This window comes from Eubalaena glacialis, chromosome 9 (assembly GCF_028564815.1).
Source record: "Eubalaena glacialis isolate mEubGla1 chromosome 9, mEubGla1.1.hap2.+ XY, whole genome shotgun sequence".
NCBI classification, from domain to species: domain Eukaryota; kingdom Metazoa; phylum Chordata; class Mammalia; order Artiodactyla; family Balaenidae; genus Eubalaena; species Eubalaena glacialis.
Genome location: NC_083724.1, coordinates 57,337,591 through 57,359,912, shown reverse-complemented (window position 1 = coordinate 57,359,912; position 22,322 = coordinate 57,337,591). Strand labels below are relative to the sequence as shown.

Genomic DNA, 22,322 nt, shown 5'->3' with positions numbered 1-22,322 from the left:
AAAAAGTGAATCCTGTTTTGACCTCAGCTACTTTTTAATTTGATAGTGGTTGTTGACTTTTTTAAAACTAGATCAAACCTATAAGCCTGTTTGCTTCAGGAAGAATCCGTGTTTATTTATATACACAACTAAAATATCTATACCTCAGTGTAAAAAAATAATCATCCCACCCCTATTTAAAGTATACACTGTAAGCAGTCAAAGACCTATTGTATTTATATTTGTGTATATATTATAATGGGACTAACCATATCTGTACCAGTTTTTCCTAGGAGTTACATCAGTGGTTCTCAAACTTTAAATAGTATAAAAATAATCTGATACTTTTATTAAAAATGAAAAATCCTGGGTTTCATCCTCTAAGGGTCCATCCTTGATTCAGTGGGTCTAGGTGGATATCAGTAATCTGGATAGTGCTTAAGCATATGGATTCTGGAACCAGGCTACTTGGGTTCGAATGCCATCTTAGCCCTAACTTGATAACCTTAGGTAAGTTACTTAACTGCTCAAAGCTTCCAATTCCTCATCTGTACAATGGAATAATAATAGTTCCCACCTCATAGGATTGTTGTGAGGATTAAATGATAGAACTTACTGTTTTATTATCTTATTTATTTTTTCAAATAAGCATGCCAGATGCTTTAGACAAAAAATACTGTGTTTATGAGTAGGAAGATCAATTAAGAGTTGGTTTAAGAGCATCTATTACTGACCTTTACCACTTTTTCCAGGAACTTAAGACCTTGAAATAAGTCTCAGATTTGGTCATATTTTATAAATCATGAAATTTCATCATTAAGCCTACAAGTATTTGAAAAGTGAAAAACTGGGTAATATTATTTGCATCATTGTGTTTTATTAGAGGGAAAACCTATGCTTAGCCCTCCCTACTCTAGTGTTATGTCGGGTTATACATTTGGCATATAGGGGAACTAGTCATGTTTTTTTACTTAGCAATAATTGCAAAAAGGAAATATTTTTATTTTTAGTCTTTAGCATGTTGGTGATATAAGCTTTTATGTCAAATTTAACAGTTACTGATTACTTTGTTAAACTGACTAAATTATTTTTTGTTTTTCTGTGTTAGTTTTATAATGTAAGATTTTTAGATTGAAAAGTGAATATTGATTTCCTTAATAAAGTTAACTTTTACCCAGAAGCCTTTTAATTTGTTTAATATTTGAGAGAGAAATCTAATATTATGTGAATTCTCTTTTTGTACACAGTTATAACAGAGTCATAAAAAGTATTCTTTATATATATATATTTTTTTAACATCTTTATTGGAGTATAATTGCTTTACAATGGTGTGTTAGTTTCTGCTTTATATCAAAGTGAATCAGCTATACATACACATATATCCCCATATCTCCTCCCTCTTGCGTCTCCCTCCCACCCTCCCTATCCCACCCCTCAAGGTGGTCACAAAGCACTGAGCTGATCTCCCTGTGCTATGTGGCTGCTTCCCACTAGCTATCTATTTTACATTTGATAGTGTATATATGTCCATGCCACTCTCTCAGTTCGTCCCAGCTTACCCTTCCCCATCCCCATGTCCTCAAGTCCATTCTCTACTTCTGCGACTTTATTCCTGTCCTGGCCCTAGGTTCTTCAGAACCATTTTTTTCTTTTAGATTCCAAACATATGTGTTAGCATACAGTATTTGTTTTTCTCTTTCTGACTTAGTTCACTCTGTATGACAGACTCTAGGTCCATCCACCTCACTACAAATAACTCAATTTCGTTTCCTTTTATGGCTGAGTAATATTCCATTGTATATATGTGCCACATCTTCTTTATCCATTCATCTGTGGATGGATACTTAGGTTGCTTCCATGTCCTGGCTATTGTAAATAGAGCTGCAGTGAACATTGTGGTACATGACTCTTTTTGAATTATGGTTTCTCAGGGTATATGCCCAGTAGTGGGATTGCTGGGTCATATGGTAATTCTGTTTTCAGTTTTTTAAGGAACCTCCATACTGTTCTCCATAGGGACTGTATCAATTTCCATTCCCACCAACAGTGCAAGACGGTTCCCTCTACTCCACACCCTTTCCAGCAGTTGTTGTTTGTAGATTTTTTGGTGATGGCCATTCTGACTGGTGTGAGGTGATACCTCATTGTAGTTTTGATTTGCACTTCTCTAATGATTAGTGATGTTGAGCATCCTTTCATATGTTTGTTGGCAATCTGTATATCTTCTTTGGAGAAATGTCTGTTTAGGTCTTCTGCCCATTTTTGGATTGGGTTGTTTGTTTTTTTGATATTAAGCTGCATGAGCTGCTTGTAAATTTTGGAGATTAATCCTTTGTCAGTTGCTTCATTTGCAAATATTTTCTCCCATTCTGAGGGTTGTCTTTTTGTCTTGTTTATGTTTTCCTTTGCTGTGCAAAAGCTTTTAAGTTTTATTAGGTCCCATTTGTTTATTATTGTTTTTATTTCCATTTCTCTAGGAGGTGGGTCAGAAAGGATCTTGCTGTGATTTATGTCATAGAGTGTTCTGCCTATGTTTTCCTCTAAGAGTTTGATAGTGTCTGGCCTTACATTTAGGTCTTTAATCCATTTTGAGTTTATTTTTGTGTATGGTGTTAGGGAGTGTTCTAATTTCATTCTTTTACATGTAGCTGTCCAGTTTTCCCAGCACCACTTATTGAAGAGGCTGTCTTTTCTCCACTGTATATTCTTGCCTCCTTTATCAAAGATGAGGTGACCATATATGCGTGGGTTTCTCTCTGGGCTTTCTATCCTGTTCCATTGATCTGTATTTCTGTTTTTGTGCCAGTACCGTACTGTCTTGATTACTGTAGCTTTGTAGTATCGTCTGAAGTCAGGGAGCCTGATTCCTCCAGCCCCATTTTTCTTTCTCAAGATTGCTTTGGCTATTTGGGGTCTTTTGTGTTTCCGTACAAATTGTGAAGTTTTTTGTTCTAGTTCTGTGAAAAATGTCATTGGTAGTTTGATAGGGATTGCATTGATTCTGTAGATTGCTTTGGGTAATATAGTCATTTTCACAGTGTTGATTCTTCCAATCCAAGAACATGGTATATCTCTTCATCTGTTTGTATCATCTTTAATTTCTTTCATCAGTGTCTTATCGTCTTCTGCATGCAGGTCTTTTGTCTCCTTAGGTAGGTTTATTACCAGGTATTTTATTCTTTTTGTTGCAGTGGTAAATGGGAGTGTTTCCATAATTTTTCTTTCAGATTTTTCATCATTAGTGTATAGGAATGCAAGAGATTTCTGTGCATTAATTTTGTATCCTGGAAAAAAATAAATAACTAAATAACACTTAACTTGCAACAACAACAAAAAATTTGTATCCTGCTACTTTACCAAATTCATTGATTAGCTCTAGTAGTTTTCTGGTAGCGTCTTTAGCATTCTCTGTGTATAGTATCATGTTATCTGCCAACAGTGACAGCTTTACTTCTTCTTTTCTGATTTGGATTCCTTTTATTTCTTTTTCTTCTGTGATTACTGTGGCTAAAACTTCCAAAACTGTGTTGAATAACAGTGGTGAGAGTGGGCAACCTTCTCTTGTTCCTGATCTTAGAGGAAATGGTTTCAGTTTTTCACCATTGAGAACGATGCTGGCTGTGGGTTTGTCATATCTGGCCTTTATTATGTTGAGGTAGGTTCCCTCTATGCCTACTTTCTGGAGGGTTTTTATCATAAATGGGTGTTGAATTTTGTCAAAAGCTTTCTCTGCATCTATTGAGATGATCATATGGTTTTTCTCCTTCAGTTTGTTAATATGGTTTATCACATTGATTTGCGTATATTGAACAATCCTTGCATTCCTGGGATAAACCCCACATGATCATGGTGTATGATCCTTTTAATGTGCTGTTGTTTTCTGTTTGCTAGTATTTTGTTGAGGATTTTTGCATCTATGTTCATCAGTGATATTGGCCTGTAGTTTTCTGTCTTTGTGACATCTTTGTCTGGTTTTGGTATCAGGGTGATGGTGGCCTTGTAGAATGAGTTTGGGAGTGTTCCTGCCTCTGCTATATTTTGGAAGAGTTTGAGAAGGATAGGTGTTAGCTCTTCTCTAAATGTTTGATAGAATTTGCCTGTGAAGCCATCTGGTCCTGGGCTTTTGTTTGTTGGAAGATTTTTAATCACAGTCTCAATTTCAGTGCTTGTGATTGGTCTGTTTATATTTTCTATTTCTTCCTGGTTCAGTCTCAGAAGGTTGTGCTTTTCTAAGAATTTGTCCACTTCTTCTAGGTTGTCCGTTTTATTGGCATATAGTTGCTTGTAGTAATCTCTCATGATCCTTTGTATTTCTGCAGTGTCAGTTGTTACTTCTCCTTTTTCATTTCCCATTCTATTGATTTGAGTCTTCTCCCTTTTTTTCTTGATGAGTCTGGCTAGTGGTTTATTAATTTTGTTTATCTTCTCAAAGCACCAGCTTTTAGTTTTATTGATCTTTGCTATCGTTTCCTTCATTTCTTTTTCATTTATTTCTGATCTGATCTTTATGGTTTCTTTCCTTCTGCTAACTTTGGGGTTTTTTTTTTCTTCTTTCTCTAATTGCTTTAGATGGAAGGTTAGGTTGTTTATTTGATATTTTTCTTGTTTCTTGAGGGAGGATTGTATTGCTATAAACTTCCCTCTTAGGACTGCTTTTGCTGCATCCCATAGGTTTTGGGTTGTCGTGTTTTCATTGTCATTTGTTTCTAGGTATTTTTTAATTTCCTCTTTGATTTCTTCAGTGATCTCTTGGTTATTTAGTAGTGTATTGTTTAGCTTCCATGTGTTTGTGTTTTTTACAGATTTTTTCCTGTAATTGATATCTAGTCTCATAGCGTTGTGGTCGGAAAAGATACTTGATACGATTTCAATTTTCTTAAATTTACCAAGGCTTGATTTGTGACCCAAGATATGATCTATCCTGGAGAATGTTCCATGAGCACTTGAAAAGAAAGTGTAATCTGCTCTTTTTGGATGGAATGTCCTATAGATATCAGTTAAGTCCATCTTGTTTAATGTATTGTTTAAAGCTTGTGTTTCCTTATTTATTTTCATTTTGGATGATCTGTCCATTGGTGAAAGTGGGGTGTTAAAGTCCCCTGTTATGATTGTGTTACTGCCAATTTCCTCTTTTATGGCTGTTAGCATTTGCCTTATGTATTGAGGTGCTCCTATGTTGGGTGCATAAATATTTACAATTGTTATATCTTCTTCTTGGATTGATCCCTTGATCATTCTGTAGTGTCCTTCTTTGTCTCTTGTAATAGTCTTTATTTTACAGTCTATTTTGTCTGATATGAGACTTGCTACTCCAGCTTTCTTTTGATTTTCATTTGCATGGAATATCTTTTTCTATCCCCTCACTTTCAGTCTGTATGTGTCTCTAGGTCTGAAGTGGGTCTCTTGTAGACAGCATATATATGGGTCTTGTTTTTGTATCCATTCAGCCAGTCTTATGTCTGTTGGTGGGAGCATTTAATCTATTTACATTTAAAGTAGTTATCGATATGTATGTTCCTTTTACCATTTTCTTAATTGTTTTGGGTTTGTTATTGTAGGTCTTTTCCTTCTCTTGTGTTTCCTGCCTAGAGAAGTTCCTTTAGCATTTGTTGTAAAGCTGGTTTGGTGATGCTGAATTCTCTTAGCTTTTGCTCATCTGTAAAGGTTTTTTTTTTTTATTAACATCTTTATTGGAGTATAATTGCTTTACAATGGTATGTTAGTTTCTGCTTTATAACAAAGTGAATCAGTTTTACATATACATATGTTCCCATATCTCTTCCCTCTTGCGTCTCCCTCCCTCCCACCCTCCATAGCCGCCCCCCCTAGGTGGTCACAAACCACCAAGCTGATCTCCCTGTGCCATGAGGCTGATTTCTCCGTCAAATCTGAATGAGATCCTTGCTGGGTAGAGTAATCTTGGTTGTAGGTTTTTCCCTTTCATCACTTTAAATATGTCCTGCTGCTTGCTCTGGCTTGCAGAGTTTCTGCTGGAAGATCTGCTGTTAACCTCATGGGGATTCCCTTGTATGTTAATTATTGCTTTTCCCTTGCTGCTTTTAATATTTTTTCTTTGTATTTAATTTTTGATAGTTTGATTAATATGTGTCTTGGCGTGTTTCTCCTTTCATTTATCCTGTATGGGACTCTCTGTGCTTCCTGGACTTTACTGACTACTTCCTTTCCCATATTGGGGAATTTTTCCACTATAATCTCTTCAAATATTTTCTCAGTCCCTTTCTTTTTCTCTGCTTCTTCTGGGACCCCTATAATTTGAATGTTGGTGCGTTTAATGTTGTCCCAGAGGTCTCTGAGACTGTCCTCAATTCTTTTCATTCTTTTTTCTTTATTCTGCTCTGTGGTAGTTATTTCCACTATTTTATCTTCCAGGTCACTTGTCTGTTCTTCTGCCTCAGTTATTCTGCTATTGATTCCTTCTAGAGAATTCTTAATTTCATTTATTGTGTTGTTCATCATTGTTTGTTTGCTCTTTAGTTCTTCTGGGTCCTTGTTAAACGTTTCTTGTATTTTCTCCATTCTATTTCCAAGATTTTGGATCATCTTTATTATCATAACTCTGAATTCTTTTTCAGGTAGACTGCCTGTTTCTTCTTCATTTGTTTGGTCGGGTGGGTTTTTACCTTGCTGCTTCATCTGCTGTGTGTTTCTCTGTCTTCTCATTTTGCTTAACTTACTGTGTTTGGGGTCTCCTTTTCGCAGGCTGCAGCTTCGTAGTTCCCATTGTTTTTGGTGTCTGCCCCCAGTGGCTAAGGTTGGTTCAGTGGGTTATGTAGGCTTCCTGGTGGAGGGGATTAGTGCCTGTGTTCTGGTGGATGAGGCTGGATCATGTCTTTCTGGTGGGCAGGACCACGTCAGGTGGTGTGTTTTGGGGTGTCTGTGACCTTATTATGAATTTAGGCAGCCTCTCTGCTAATGGGTGGGGTTTTGTTCCTGTCTTGCTAGTTGTTTGGCAGAGGGTGTCCAGCACTGTAGCTTGCTGGTTGTTGAATGGAGCTAGGTCTTAGCGTTGAGATGGAGATCTCTGGAAGTACTTTTGCCATTTGATATTACGTGGAGCTGGGAGGTCTCTGGTGGACCAGTGTCCTGAACTCGGCTCTCCCACCTCAGAGGCACAGGCCTGACACCCGGCCGGAGCACCAAGACCCTGTCAGCCACACGGCTCAGAAGAAAAGGGAGAAAAAGAAAAAGAAAGGAAAATAATGATAAAATAAAGTTATTAAAATTTTTAAAAATTATTAAAAATAATTAAAAAGTCATAAAAAAAGAGAGAGCAACCAAACCAATAAACAAATCCACCAATGGTAACAAGCGCTAAAAACTATACTAAGAAAAAAAAAAAAAGACAGACGGAACCCTAGGACAAATAGTAAAAGCAAAGCTATACAGACAAAATCACACAAAAGCATACACATACACACTCACAAAAAGAGAAAAAGGATAAAAAAATATTTATCTTTTGGGAAGTCTGAGGTCTTCTGCCAGCATTTAGTAGGTGTTCTGTAGGATTTGTTCCATATGTAGATGTATTTCTGATGTATTTGGGGGGAGGAAGGTGATCTCCACGTCTTACTCCTCTGCCATCTTGAAGGTCCCAGAAAGTATTCTTAAAGCTTAGTTTGTCAAGTCTCAGTAAGATAAGTCTTTAAAATAATTTAAAAGCCTTAGTTACCATGACTCTGCTTTTTGTTGGTAATCAAAATCTTTCATGTCATGTGTACTTGTTCCTATTCCATATGTGTGATTTATTCGAAAGGCTCCTTTGCAGAGGAAATCCAGAATCCAGCTGTTGATTAAGACTTACATAGTAGTATTATTTTTAAACATAAGCATAAACTCACTGATCCAACATACCTCTGAAAAAACTCTATTTCTCCATTTAACCAAGGGAGAAACTAAGGGATATGAAATAAAGTACTATCTTCAATGTGACAAATTGGGACCAAAATTAAAATTAGAGTTTGACTGCTTCACTGAGTTAAGGACCTTTAGATTGTATTGTTGTTTTGAATTGCTACCTTTTTCTTTAAAAATATTTTTCTTTACACATCCTTATCCTTCTCATTTGTTCTTCATGCATGTGAAATGTATCCTAATAAAATGAGTATTTTCAACTTCAGCTTTTTGTTTCACTTTTAACATCATGGGGTTTTACTTTCCCCTTAAAATTTTTTCCATTTTTATATATAGTACATTGAGAGAAACATCAGGTTTTAATCATATCATATAGTGGTATAAAAATGTTTTAACTTGTTAATCATACTTACTTGTCATGTCACACATGATATCTTCATTTGCAGGTTTTGAAGTAGTCATTATTGCTGATATGATGATCATAGAAGTGAGAAGGAATTTTCCTGCCCTCATAGTTTTAACAGATGTCAATATAATTTTATTTTAAATATAATATAGATTTTGAATTTACATTATGCATTTATTGTTTTACTTATAATTTTTTAAATAAATTATTGGAGTGTTTTATTAGAATGGTAGTAAATGTGATCCATTTTATTTGGACCTGTTCATTTTGACTTTGCATTGTTTTCCCTTTGCTTTTTAATGTAATTTACTATATTCTTTTACTTTTGTATGCTACCTTACTTGTGTCCTTTTTGGAATCAATAAAGTAAATACCTCTCAAACCTATTGAGTTTATACCCAAAGGGCATAATATCTAGCTTGAAGTAGTGATAAAATAAGAAATAATTTACTTTGTAATTTTTCTGAGATATGGTCACGGAGTTCTTTCAATCTCTACAGGACCTTCCCTCCCCCACTGTATACACACACTTCTGCTTCTTGAGTTGGAGAGAGGGCCTTTTAATATTTACCATTTAATAGAAATGAAAGCTTAGGTATAATTTAATTCCTAAAACTATAATACATGTTCAATTATTGTTAGTTTTTTTGTTTTATTTTGTTTAGAGGGAACCCTTAAAGAATATGATCTAGTAGTAGGAGGAGGAGTCCTAGGTTCCATGGTTTTCTCTATGAGTGTGTCACCTTAGGTTACTTTATCTCTGTTAGTTTTAACTAGCTTGTATATGAATTGGAGATACACCTTTTTAGCCTTTGCCAAGGTTTGGACCAAATTACATTTTTTGGACGGTTCCTTTCAGCTCTAAGATTTATGATTTTGTGACGCTCTCATGGGTTGCATCAAGTGAAAGGTTAATTTGAGGGAGAGTGTGACATCCTTGAAGATGTACTTCTTGGGGGATAAAACTCTTCTTCTAACCTCTGCAGTATGACTGAAAACCTTCTCTTATGAGTGTTGGCAGTGTGACCCGACTGTAATCCAAGCTGCTATGGAGCTTTCCTTTTCACCCCTGGAAGCACCGAGCCTTAGATATTTTTTTCAAATTTAAGGTAATGAGGAGGTCTTAATAGCTGTTTTGCTTTGTTCAAATAATGCATCTGTTCTCCTTATTGAGGTGAACATTTCTTATTGGATTGATTCTATTTTTAAAAGCACCATTTGAAAATGAATTGAGTTTAAAGGCCACACATATGCCTTACTTTGTAGAGAGAAGGAATAGAGTGTATATATGACAGAATTGGCATAAATCAAATTATTTTTCCCTTGATATCAGTAATAAAATTAGAATTATGTTCCCATACAAGAATTTTCTAATAACTTGACTGTATATTTTGGGTATATATATTAGGTATTACATATATATGTAGAGAGCGGTATATAAAGAGAGTATAAATTGTCATGTAGATATTAAGTCATTTTAAGATAACTTCAAAGTAAATATTGCTAAAAATATTTTGACCTTCAAATTCAACAAAATTTATGTTTGAGTCATGTCATTTAAGAAACATTTGTCTTATCATTGTGCATTTAATTCACTATTCCATCCCCTATTTGGAAATCAATCTTTTTGAATTTTCATACTCATTTAGCTCCATACTACCAGCATGTTTCCATAGCCATGCAGATTTGTAATTCATAATCATTTAGTACATTATTGCTTAAAAATGTGATCTTCAGACCATACCTGGGAACTTGTTAGAAATGCAGAATCCTATGTCCTGCTTCAGACCTACTAAATCAAAAACCCCCTTTTAACAACGTTCCCAGGTGATTCTTATGCACGTTAAAGTTTGAGAAGCACTGATGTAGTACAGCTTACTTATAGCTCTTAAGCTGTGGAAATCGTTCCTGGTTTGACTTCAGAACTGTGGTATCTGTTCCCTTAAACGGGATATAAATATTTGCTTGCTAATTAAAAGATCTTAAATTTTTTAGGATGTGTTCAGGTGTAGAGGTATATGTTTTCATTGTTACCATAAGTTTCTACAACGTACATGCAAAATGTACCCTTACTCCATGTGTAATGAGACAGCTGAGATGCAAGTGAAAATTCCTCTGAGCTTTGCCATATGTGCAAATGAGAAATCCATGGTGTGCTATTGACTAATACATCAAGTTCAGTGAAAAGGGTGTAACCATCTGCAAGCTCTGTGGCAAATTTGACATGGTAGTCATAATAGCAGATTATACAATGGGAAGTTTAGTTCCCATTGAGTACTTTCTAGAAACCTGGTGTAGGGCCAACGTGGTTCTGAGGCTTTACTGATATAACAGAAGTTGAAGACGTTATCTAGTTCTAGAGGCACTTATATAATTAGCTAGTCCACTGCTTAACCATCAGCATTTCTTCCATAATTCTAGATTTGGCAAATGGAAATGTGTAGTGTGTAATAAATATCAGCTGCACTGTCCTACTACATCATCGCATACTGTTTTCTACTCTGAAATTATTTAATTTGGGTTACTTAAATACATATTTTCCCTGCTTTGTCAGTTCTGTGAGTTTGAAATTATGTAGATGTTTCTAGTAACTGTTAATACTAAGTATAATTTATATTATCTGTGATAACTTTTTCTTTGTCTATTAGGTTGAACCATGTTGCCATTTTTGTAGATCAAAGGCATATCAGCAATTTCATATGGTTCAACTTAATGATAAAGAAAGTGTCGGTGCTCCTAGTCTCTCATTTTTGTCACACAGTCATGAGGAATGATCTTGTTGTAACCTACTTTTGCTTTTGTTGTTTTTGTTTGTTTTCTTTTAAAAGAAAATATGCCTTTTAGGAAAACAACACCCTTACAAGAAATTAATGAATGTAAGAAACATGGGACTGATAAAAATTTAATGATGAATTAGTAGCTTTATAAGTATAGTGGGGGTTTTTTTCATTATCACACAGTATAAACATTACAAGATTTTCATTAATCTAAAACTTTTCCTCTATATGTGGTTGCAGTTCTTGTTTGGAAATCTTCTATTTCTTTTTCACGACAGATTTTTTAAAATATAAGCTTAAATTATTTTAGGAAAAAAAAGTAAAATGTATTGAACAAATTGGAAAAATTCAGTATAATTTTACAAGAACTAAAATGTAGTTACTAATATTTTTGTTATTGTTGCTGACACTTCACTGTTTAAATCTTTAGTAATTAAGCCAAACTAGTGTGATTATTAATTAATAACTAAAGACCAAGTGTTTTGGCCATTTGCCAGCATTACCAAGGTGAAATAAAATGAGCCACACAATTATGAAAGGAAATAGATGCTATCTCTGGAGATGGTTTTATTAAGGACTACTAAGAAGATCATATTAAGAATGTATACTTAATTACATTAACTTCTTTGAGTATATTCATATAGTTGAAGTCCCTCTTTATTGGCAATCCCAACAGCAGTAATGCAATTTGTTAAATTGTATAGTTAGCAACCAAAGCAAAGGTAAAATGATAGTTCTCCAGGGGTGCATTTATTCATCTGCTAGGGGACTGCTTGATGAAGCATTTCTTAAAGGTGATTCAGTAACCTGTGAAGTCTAGGGTGAGTTTCCAGATCTTTGTCATTCTGGGCTGAAAGTTAAGAATGTTAAAAAAAAAAAACAACCTGGATTATAAAGCAAACCGAAAGGTGGGGATGTGGGGTGAAAGCCTGAAGTTCATACATCATAACAAGTAAATATCTTTTAAAATACAAACTGCGGAGCTTTCTTTGCATTTTGCTGTTACAAAGACAAATAATTGTGAATTCAGTGTGTTAAAACAACTTCTGTTACCACATTTTGGGTGTTTTATATTATGTGTTATCAAGCTGTGTTTTTGTGTTTTATTTTAGCTTATTTGCACTAATCTTGATGAACTCAGGGAATTAATCACAAAAATCGAGAATGAACTCAAAGATCTGGAAAACAGTAGAAAAAAATCGGTAGGTGTTGATCCAAAAGTTCTATCTATTATTGTCAGCATTAAAATTTATTCCTGCTTTTTCCTAAAGCCTTTTTAAATCTTGTTGTCCTGAGTTACATAAAAATTTGCAATGAAAAATAGAAACATTGTTTCTTTTATTTCTCCTATGTGGTCTAGTTTTCATTTTTAATACACAAAAATGGTGCTGGGGCAAGTAAATTAATTTTGTTTGCCTAGTTTATATCAGGTATAGTTTTAGATATTTCCCAGTATACTGGTTGGTTGTTTTCTGACTGGTAGTTTTTTGGGTAGTGCTTACCTTATTATATATTATAATAATATAATTATTCTTAATTAATAATTATATGCTTTTAATGGAAGTTTATTGCTTAGTAACATAAAATTTCAATTAGCTCTGACATAAATAACGTATGTAAATTGTTTAATCTTGCCCCAGATGTTTTTGATACATGCTTAACAATATGTCTTTTTTAAGAACCTTTATCAGCTGAAAGTCTTTTTTTAACTTTCACTATACTAAATTCACAATTAATCTTTACCTTCACTTTTTACTGTTCTTGAGAGACTAGAGTGTAAGGGGCATTATTTTTATTCACTCAACACTTGGTAAAACAATTATGTTATTTATTAAATCAGTAATACCCATTTAACTGACATTTATAATTGTGTTATAGATTTGAAACACAATTACATACCAATAAATAAATGGAGAAGGCTTTAAGCATTGAAAAAAAATCAATCACCATTAAAAAAAAAATCCCTTTGTTTTATGCCTTAGGAACGTCATGAAACCACTTTTAGGTCTTTGCTCAGAACCTGTTAATCTAGAATGATGTATGATAATAAGGTTAGTGATACAGCAAGCTTCATTCATATCAGCATATTTGTTAAAGTCATTTTATGTGCTGTTCAGAAAGAACATATTGGTAGCATTCTGAAGGAAGGAAATTAAAGTACCATAAAAGTACAACCGTCTGAGGTCGTTTAATACAGAGGTAAAACAGCCTTAAGCATTTTGGAAGTCACTAATATGATGCCCCTGAGAGTATCGCTGTAATCTAAGAGATGGGATACTGTTCATACTGATAGCCATCAATTAAGAAGAAAACATGTTCAATACACATTATGTACAATATATAATCTGAGAATGCAGAAAACTGTATATTTTACAATTATTTCCATTAAAAATGGTTTGAATCCTTATTAGACTGTGAGGGGTTTTTTGTTTTGTTTTGAGTATATCAGCAATCTCTTCATATGGAATGAACCCCAAGTGTTGTTTTAAAACTTATCTCTGTGATGTATTTCTCAAACTATATTAAAATATTTTTTCCTCAGCCAAAAGTGTTTTTTTAATATATTTTATATGTATGCTCATAGAGGACCGATTCTATTCTTTAATAGGAAAGAATAGTCTTTTAATCAGGGTTTTATTTATAGTTTTTTTGCAGAAGCCATTTAGTCCATACTTCCTGACTCTAAACAGAATTCTGTTAAGTAAATTTGCTAATTGGTTTTTATTAGCTGCAGTTAGACAATAACGTATGCATTTTAATTTGTTCCCATATTATGAATTAGGGGTTTCTTCTTAATGGATAGTTTTAAGCATAATTGGCTTATATACTTACTTATAGTATGTATTGTAAGAGAAAAAGACTTTTGCAAGCATCCTTGAGTTTTTCTGTAAAGCCATCCACCTCACTTCCATTGGTGGTATGAGGTATAAACATATTGCCTTCCTTCACAGGAACAAGTACAAGAGTAAAAGAAAACATAAATTACAAATATTTGACTCTATAGTCCTTGGGGACATGATTATCAGAAAATTTTAGGTTATGTATGGGTTTTAACTGATTAGATTTTATGTCTCTAAATTTTTAACTTGTCCATGACCCTTGATATTTGCATATTAGTTTTAAAATATGTTTTCTGCTCTTCAAGAAATAGAAATTCTTGGAACTGTACTTAATGGGGATAATGTTATTGAGACTAACAGTATACAGGCTACTTTCCCCTTAAATTACCTGACTAAAAAACTGTTTTCATGAACAACTTATCTCAATCAATGAAATGGCCACACAGCATAAAGGAAATAATAGTAGAAGTTTGCATCTCAGTGCCATTCCTTATTTTTTTTACAAAAGCTGATACGGAGTGTGATAAATGTTAGTTGTAATAGTTCACTTTATTGAATTTTTATGTTAGTATTGGAGAATACCAGTTTATTTGTCTGTCATCATTTGGGAATAAGAGGTTCCACTTAACTGAATTTTCTAGGAAGCTGAAACCTAAACCTTCAGTACTAAAATTCTTCCTTTAATCATTTAATGAAAAAATTTCCCTGCCTCCTTTATACTGAACATAATTTAACACTTTTTTGATGACTCAGGGATCACTACGAATATCCATAATTGTACTGATACCCTAAAAATCTATTGATGTCAGTTACTCTAAACATTCACCAATAGGCCTTTAGATTATTTATTTTGAAGGTTTTTGTCTGCTTGTTTTTTTGCTTTTGTTCTGTCTCTTCATTGTCAGCCTGTCATTTCTTATGTGTGTCCATGTACTCGCCCTAGCTGATATACTGTCAGTTACAAAGCAAGTATCCGTATTATTAGAATTAGGCTCATAGTAAGGACCTGAGGAATTTTATTAATGAAATATATGAACTTGGTAATAGTGATAGCCATTTTGCTTATTCCTTGCCTGGTGAGCTTCCTTCACTATTGCCAGACAAACGAAATATTAATAATGATCTTCATGAGAGGATATCACTGTGAAAAATAGTGTTTAGAGTCAACAACAATTCTATTGGGTGGGCCAAAAAGTGCCTTCAGTTTTTTGAGTAAAAATAAAAGACACAGTTTTCATTTTCACCAAGAACTTTATTGAACAGCATATTCACCCTTTTGTTCCACTACCTTCTGCCATTTTTCAGGCAACTTCATAGTTCCTGAAAAACTTTTTATCTTTTTGAGCAAAGAACTGTTCCAGGTGCCTTTTACAGTCTTCTGGGGAATTGAAATATTTTCCATTAATAGAATTTCTTAAAGACCGAAATAAATGGAAATCTAAAGGTGCAATGTCTGGTGAATACGGCAGATGAATTAGAACTTCCCAGCCAAGCTGTAACAGTTTTGCCTGGTCATCAAAGAAACATGCAGTCCTGCGTTATCCTGATGGAAGATTATGCGTTTTCTGTTGACTAATTCTGGACGCTTTTCAGCGAGTGCTGCTTTCACTTGGTGTAATTGGGAGCGGTACTTGTTGGAGTTAATTGTTTGGCTTTCCAGAATGAGTTCATAATAGAGGACTCCCTTCCAATCCCACTATATACACAACATCACCTTCTTTGGATGAAGACCGGCCTTTGGTGTGGTTGGCGGTGGTTCATTTTGCTTGCCCCACGATCTCTTCCATTCCACTTTATCGTACAGTATCCACTTTTCATCGCAGGTCACAATTTGTTTTAAAAACGGAACGTTTTCATTACATTTCAGTAGAGACTTGCATGTAGAAATATGGTCAAGAAGGTTTTTTGCTTAACTTATGTGGAACCCAAACATCAAAACAATTCGCATAACCAAGCTGATGCAAATGATTTTCAATGCTTGATTTGGATATTTTAAGTATGTCAGCTATTTCCTGCGTAGTATAATGTTGATTGTTCTCAATTATTGTTTCAATTTGATCGCTATCAACTTCAACTGGTCTACCTGACTATGGAGCATCGTCCAGTGAGAAATCTCCAGCACGAAACTTTGCAAACCACTTTTGACACGTTCAATCAGTCACAACACCTTCTCCATACACTGCACAAATCTTTTTGTGCATTTCAGTTGCATTTTTACCTTTCTTGAAATAATAAAGCATAATATGCTGAAAATGTTGCTTTTTTCTTCCATCTTCAATATTAAAATGGCTGTCTTTTTTAAATGCACACTGATACGACAGCTGTCACATATAATCTAACAAAATTGTTTCAAATGAAGTTAAAGACAACTAAGGGCCACTAGAGCCATCTTACGGAAAAAATCAAACGAACCTTTTGGCCCACCCAATATTATTCATCATCAGCTTTCAGATCTACGATGGCTTCAGTAACAGGGAAGACATATTCCATATAAACATTTGGTTGTCACAAATGCCCTTACTAAAGATAGAAATTACATATGTGATAGAGGATTTAATGTGGATTCGTTTAAAAACCTGGCTGCTTTTGGGAGCTTCTCTGCAAGGCCTTTCTAGATAGTTTTTCCTACCAAAGCAACAAGGAAGAATTACCCCATTTCCTTATCCAGGTCAACATTCCATTAAAAAAGCTTTCTTAATCTCTTAGAGGTTTTGCCATTGAGCTACTCATTGTACTGGAAGATTTACAATCTTTTAAAGTCTAGATTGTTTACTTATTCTTGCAAGACAACTAATTCTACTTATGATTTATAATGTGAGGAGAGAAAAAATGATTTAATTTTCTGAGTTTGCTTTAGTTCATTTGATCCCATTACTTCATTTAAAGGCTTATTCAAAGAGAACTCAACATCTTTACGTCCTCCAGTGCTATACCAGACATCTGACTGACATAAATAGAAGTACGTAGTTTGACAAAATCCTTTCATTTTGTCTGTCTCATTATTATTTAGATCATAGGATTCTTTTAGTGCCCTAAAGGAGAAATCATGACATTTTATTGTTTTTATTTTTGTGGTTTTAGTCAAGAGAGAAAAATTGCATTTTGCTTAATTATTTGGAAAGTAGTCTTTTTAATTTAGGAAATTTATTAGTTTTCCAGAAAGATAGAGCTACGATATTGATAAATTTGCCTGATCCTATTGTATTTGAAATTTATTAGACATTTTTGCTGTCTAAATAATCAAACTTGTTAGATTTTTGTCAGGCTAATACAGAAGTGGTTATATTTCTGAATTTCTCATGTGACCCTTTTTTTCTTGCATTTGGTTAATTTCCTTATGTTTTATATCATAATTTAGATCTTCAAAGAGGTTTCAGTCTTTTTTCTTTGATAATGAAAAATCAGTATAGAGATAAGGAAAAGGGAACATTTGGCAAAAAAACAAAGTTATAAGAAAAGAAACCTTTTCTGGATTATGAAATGATAAATGATAGTCTTATCAATATAGATAAACTAAAATTTAAAATATAATACCCTATCTTTCTAATACACCTTTTAGCAGTTAAGCACCTCAACACTGAGCAAGTTTTAAGACAGACTTCAAATATTTCTGTATTTCATATTCAATATGTAAGAAAAGCTATAAAACTGCCTGTACTCTTTGATCCTATAATCCTAATTGATATTTAACTTTTATTTTCCCCCATTTTTCACCCTACTCCCCTACCCCCCAAAAAAGTAATTTACACAATAGTGTGTTCAGCAGACTGTCTCTAATAGTAGAAATTTGGGACAAGCCCGTATGTCCAACAGTAGGGAGATGACTAACCAAGCAATAATATTAACACAGTGGTATATCATATGGCTAGTAAAATAAAATATTTGTAGATCATTGTTACTACATGGAAGTATTCATGAAATGTTAAACTTTTTAAACATCCAAAAAATATATGCATAATAATTACAGTATGTCAAAAGGCATGTTTTTTTAAGGCATGTTTAAGAGAATTAGAAAGGAATTTCAAGTCATGAATAAAATTAATCTCTATTATGTTCTTAAAATAATTTAAATTCATAATACAATAATAGCACTTATCTTGCCTAACCACAGGCTGTGCATTAGCTAGATCAAACATTAGAGAAATCAGAAGCTTAGATCAGAGGTAGTGACACCCTAGTTTTTGGTCACAGAGTTTTGTAAAAGCCGGTGGTTATCAGTGAGTAATGATTCTGCCCACCCCACCCCTGCCCAGCGCTGCTATGAGACTTTGGCAATGTCTGAAGACATTTTTGATTGACATAGTTGAAGAGGTGGTACTGGCACTTAATGGATAGAGGCCAGCCGTGCTGCTAAAAATATTCTACATTGTAATGATCCTACAGTGCACCTGACAGCCCCCCACAGCAAATAGTTATCTGTCCTCAGATGTCAGTTGTGCAGAGACTGCAGAACCCTGGCATATGCCTGTTTTTGATCAGGGCCCTAGTCTCTCATAATGAGTTGCTGCTGCCAGCTTATTATGGGGAGAACACAAGTTGATGTTTTGACACTTAGGTAGAAATCAATGAAATCATATGCCAGATTCCATGATTGAGACCATTTTATCATATCATGTATTTCTAATTAAGACTTGTATTTGATGGAACTTGTGAATGTCAGTATTAACCTTTACCGTTTATGATTTTCTCAGATTGTTAAAAGAATTCTTGACCTTAGCTTCAGATCCATCTCAGCTGTCTGCAATCCATTATGATTTATGGCCTCTTTTAAGTATGGTCACCATTTACCTTTTACCTTCATTATAGGAAATGAAGTTATAAATTGGTTGTATATGTATTTTCTTTGTTCATTTTTAAAAATATGATGGAAAATATTCTTAAAAAGTGAAGATATAGTAAGAAATAATACACAGGTAAATGGTAAAATATAGTCAAATTATGTATAAAACTTCACTTATATGAATTTATGTGAACCCCTAAATCATAGTTGCGTATAGTAAAAGCTTGATATAAGGCAAAGAAATTATTATACATTAATCTTATTTTCTAACACCTGTGACAAAGAAATTTTACTCTATTATAGTGTAGGATTATGGGATTTTTCCCTCTTCTCTCCATATCCCATTTGCTCACAGTGAGGCATAAAATCAAAATTATTTTATAGCCATCTATTTAGAGTAAAAAGTCTATTTTACTACAGTATAAGGAACTTTAGATACATTCAGAATCCTGAATATGCCCTAATTAACTTACTTAATGACTTTAGTTGTACATATGGTTGCATCAACATCTAAATTGTCCTTTAATTAGTTTTATTTAAGTTTTTGGCAATTACATCATTGTGTATCTTGTTTTCTTATTCTAGATCTTTTTATATGGTTAACAAAACTGAAAACTAGCTCATCTGTGGGGGGAAAAACACTCTGTCTTTAAATTGTCATAGTTAAAGCTTTCAAAAAATTAAAATAACCTTTTGGAAACCCTGCACAACAAATAAAATAAATAAGTTTCTCTACCTGTCATATTCTAGTCTTATTCATTAGGCAAATACTTCCTCATTGTTTTCTGTGTACTATGCATAATACCAAGGAACTTGGTTGAAATTCAGAGACTAAAACAAAGTCCTCATCCTCAAGGAATTCACCTTAGAGCTTAAGCTTTTTATCGCCAATCCTGGGGATAAATTTTTAATTTTAATCAGGATTGGTTGCGCTAACTCCTGTCCTTTTATAAAAGACTTAATCTTTTATTTTCAAGCCATTTTTTTTATTCAGAGGTCACCAGACACTCTAGACACTTGCTTTACTTCCCTTAATGTCATGTTAATATATTATTTGAGAGTAGGACTTTATGGACTTTATGAAGAATCAAATATTAACTGACATGTTCAAAATAATAGTAAGAAAAGAGAACTAGATGACAGGAAATGTGAACCAGAACAATAGCTGGCTGATAAGACAAAACTTCAATTGACTGTAGTCACTGAATTATCTGAAAATGCATTATCCTCATTTATTTATGGTAAGTCTTGCTTTGGGGCATTCTTTTTGACATTTAATAACTACTCTGCTCAACTAAGAACTGAATTTTAACTCTTGTTAATAGCGCTCACTGTTTCAACTTACTGCAATGTGGCATAGTCTGTATCCCATCAGGGAAACTTTCTTAAAAACAATATTTGAACACCTCTTTTCTTCTAAGAAAAGTTCCAATTAAAAGGGAAAACTGTTGTTTCGTATTTTTACATCAGCCAGAGAATTAATGCTGCGTGTTCCCAGCATGGAGTGAGCTTCAAGGAAGAATTGAACTAGGTGACAGCTCCTTCTATAATTAGAACTTCATAGTGTGGCTTTTATTCTTTGCCTTAAACTCTTTTGAATTACATATCACACACACTTATTCAAATGTAAGTAACAATCTAAATGCCAGATATTTTTCAAAGCCCCAAGTAAATTTGTATTATTTTCTATTTAATTGTTACTCTACTGCCTTTCAGTGGCAAGAGTTCTGGAAAATTGAATTTAAATCCGTGAGGTGCTTAAGACCAAAAATGAGCTTCACATCATTCTCTTTTTTATATTACAGAAGATATCAAAATCTTTGGAAAGCCCCTAAAATTTAAAGATAGGGTAGTTTAACCTTTTGTGAACTAGGGAAGAATACCATCCAAAAAATGGAGAAGATTGAACAGTAATAGAACTTTCCTACCATCTTACCAGACTCTGTAAAAAGGGTAAAAATGATACATTATATATGGAAGGAAAATTAATCCCAAATCTACCAGAGAATAAAAAGGAGTCTAAATAGAAGGCCCAGAGTCCACATGTGGATCTCTAGCACTTTAAAATAGAAAAAATCCTTGTATGGAACAGTTTCTTTCAATGAAGATATGATGCTAACTAGTTGTAGCAGGTGCTTTTAATTAGGACAAGGCCCTTTAAGGCAGATTTAGTGGCAGTAGCATGAAGTGCTAATAGACAGTTGAGGAAAAAATCTACAAAAGCAGACTTTAGGAGTCCAAAACTATTAGTAATCAATAACCACTTAATATAGGGACATAGGTTATAGCCCTGTAAACCCTGCAGTCACTGCCTTAAAATATGAAACAATAACTTGTTCATAATGATGATCCAAGTCATCAAGAGTTAAATTATATTCATTGTGTACTCAGAAAATCTGGAAGACATATTTTAGGAACGTTTCTATCAATTTTTTAAAATCTTTTGCAGCTAAGTAGAAAATCTCAGTAAGCTAAGAAATTTACTTCTATAGTTTGAATACTTATTGTGGGCCTGCTCTCTGCTAGGCATTGTGATGGAGCCTGAGAAAGTAAAAATAAGTAGGATACTGACCCTGCTTTTAAGATACTCCCAGTCTTAATTTCACTTACATGGACTTTTTTATGCTCTGATGATACCATATGTAACATTACTTAGTGATTAAGATTGTGCAGTGAATTGCTTGAGAAGCCACCTTTCTGATATCAGGTATAGATTTGATAAAATTTTATTAACTTCTTTGTTACCACCAATTTACTAAAAAGAATCAAATTCAGATACTTACCCAATAGTTAATTCCTAGTTCAGGATTTTTTCTTCTTTGTGAATGAAAATGGTTACATACCATCAGTTACATACATATTATTAGATTTTCTTCCCCAGTAATAGTAACTATCTCACTGGGAATGTGATCTGTCCACCCTCTATACAAAGTCAAATGACACTGAAACTTCCAATATTATCACTGACGCAGTTGTGTGTCTTCATGCTTTCTAGTTAAATGCTAATTTAGAAATATAATGGAAATGTTGTACATGCTGTGCAATGTAGGATATCTTTAAAATAAAGTACAAATGCTTTCCTTTTCTATTGAATTAGTCTTAAGAGAAAATGGATGAGAGTACCTAAAGAGAAAATACTAGTATATGATAGGATAGTTCATATTAGAACCTCTGAAAGTGTGAAAATACTCTTTAACTTTTTCCATATTAATATGCAAACATTTCACTATACTGTCTAACTAGTACTTTTTCAAGGGACTGTATACCAACAAGATGAATGCAGTGTTTTACCCCCAAAACTGTGAATATGCAGGAATATACTAATATAGTAGTAATTTCTTTAGGTGAGCAATAAGAAAAAAAAAAAGTAAATACTTATTACCTTTTCACTTAATATTACTTAGACTAAGGAGAATGCCAAATAAATAGATTATTAACATGCTTAAATATAGTTAATTTGATTTGTGCTGTGTTTTTATACATTTGCATTTAAATTATTTGTAACCTACCTTTGGATATTGCTAGTGATTTTAAATGAGACATCTTTGCAGACAAATTCATTTGGCTTTTCTAAAAGTTATTTGAATTTTATTTGAAAAGCATGATGTATTATTATCTAATCCCTTTCCACCATGTGATTTATGTCTGTGACAAGAACCAAGCCTGTA

At 33.6% G+C, this 22,322-nt stretch overlaps 1 protein-coding gene across 1 annotated transcript in view; it reads left to right on the top strand.

Moving 5' to 3' along the window:
* BRD10 (bromodomain containing 10) overlaps positions 1-22,322 on the top strand; it is a 101,934-nt gene that overhangs the window by 65,251 nt on the left and 14,361 nt on the right. The window contains exon 5 of the mRNA XM_061200406.1: positions 12,147-12,236. Within this exon, the coding sequence (XP_061056389.1) occupies positions 12,147-12,236 (90 nt within the window). The remainder of the gene's footprint in view (positions 1-12,146; positions 12,237-22,322) is intronic.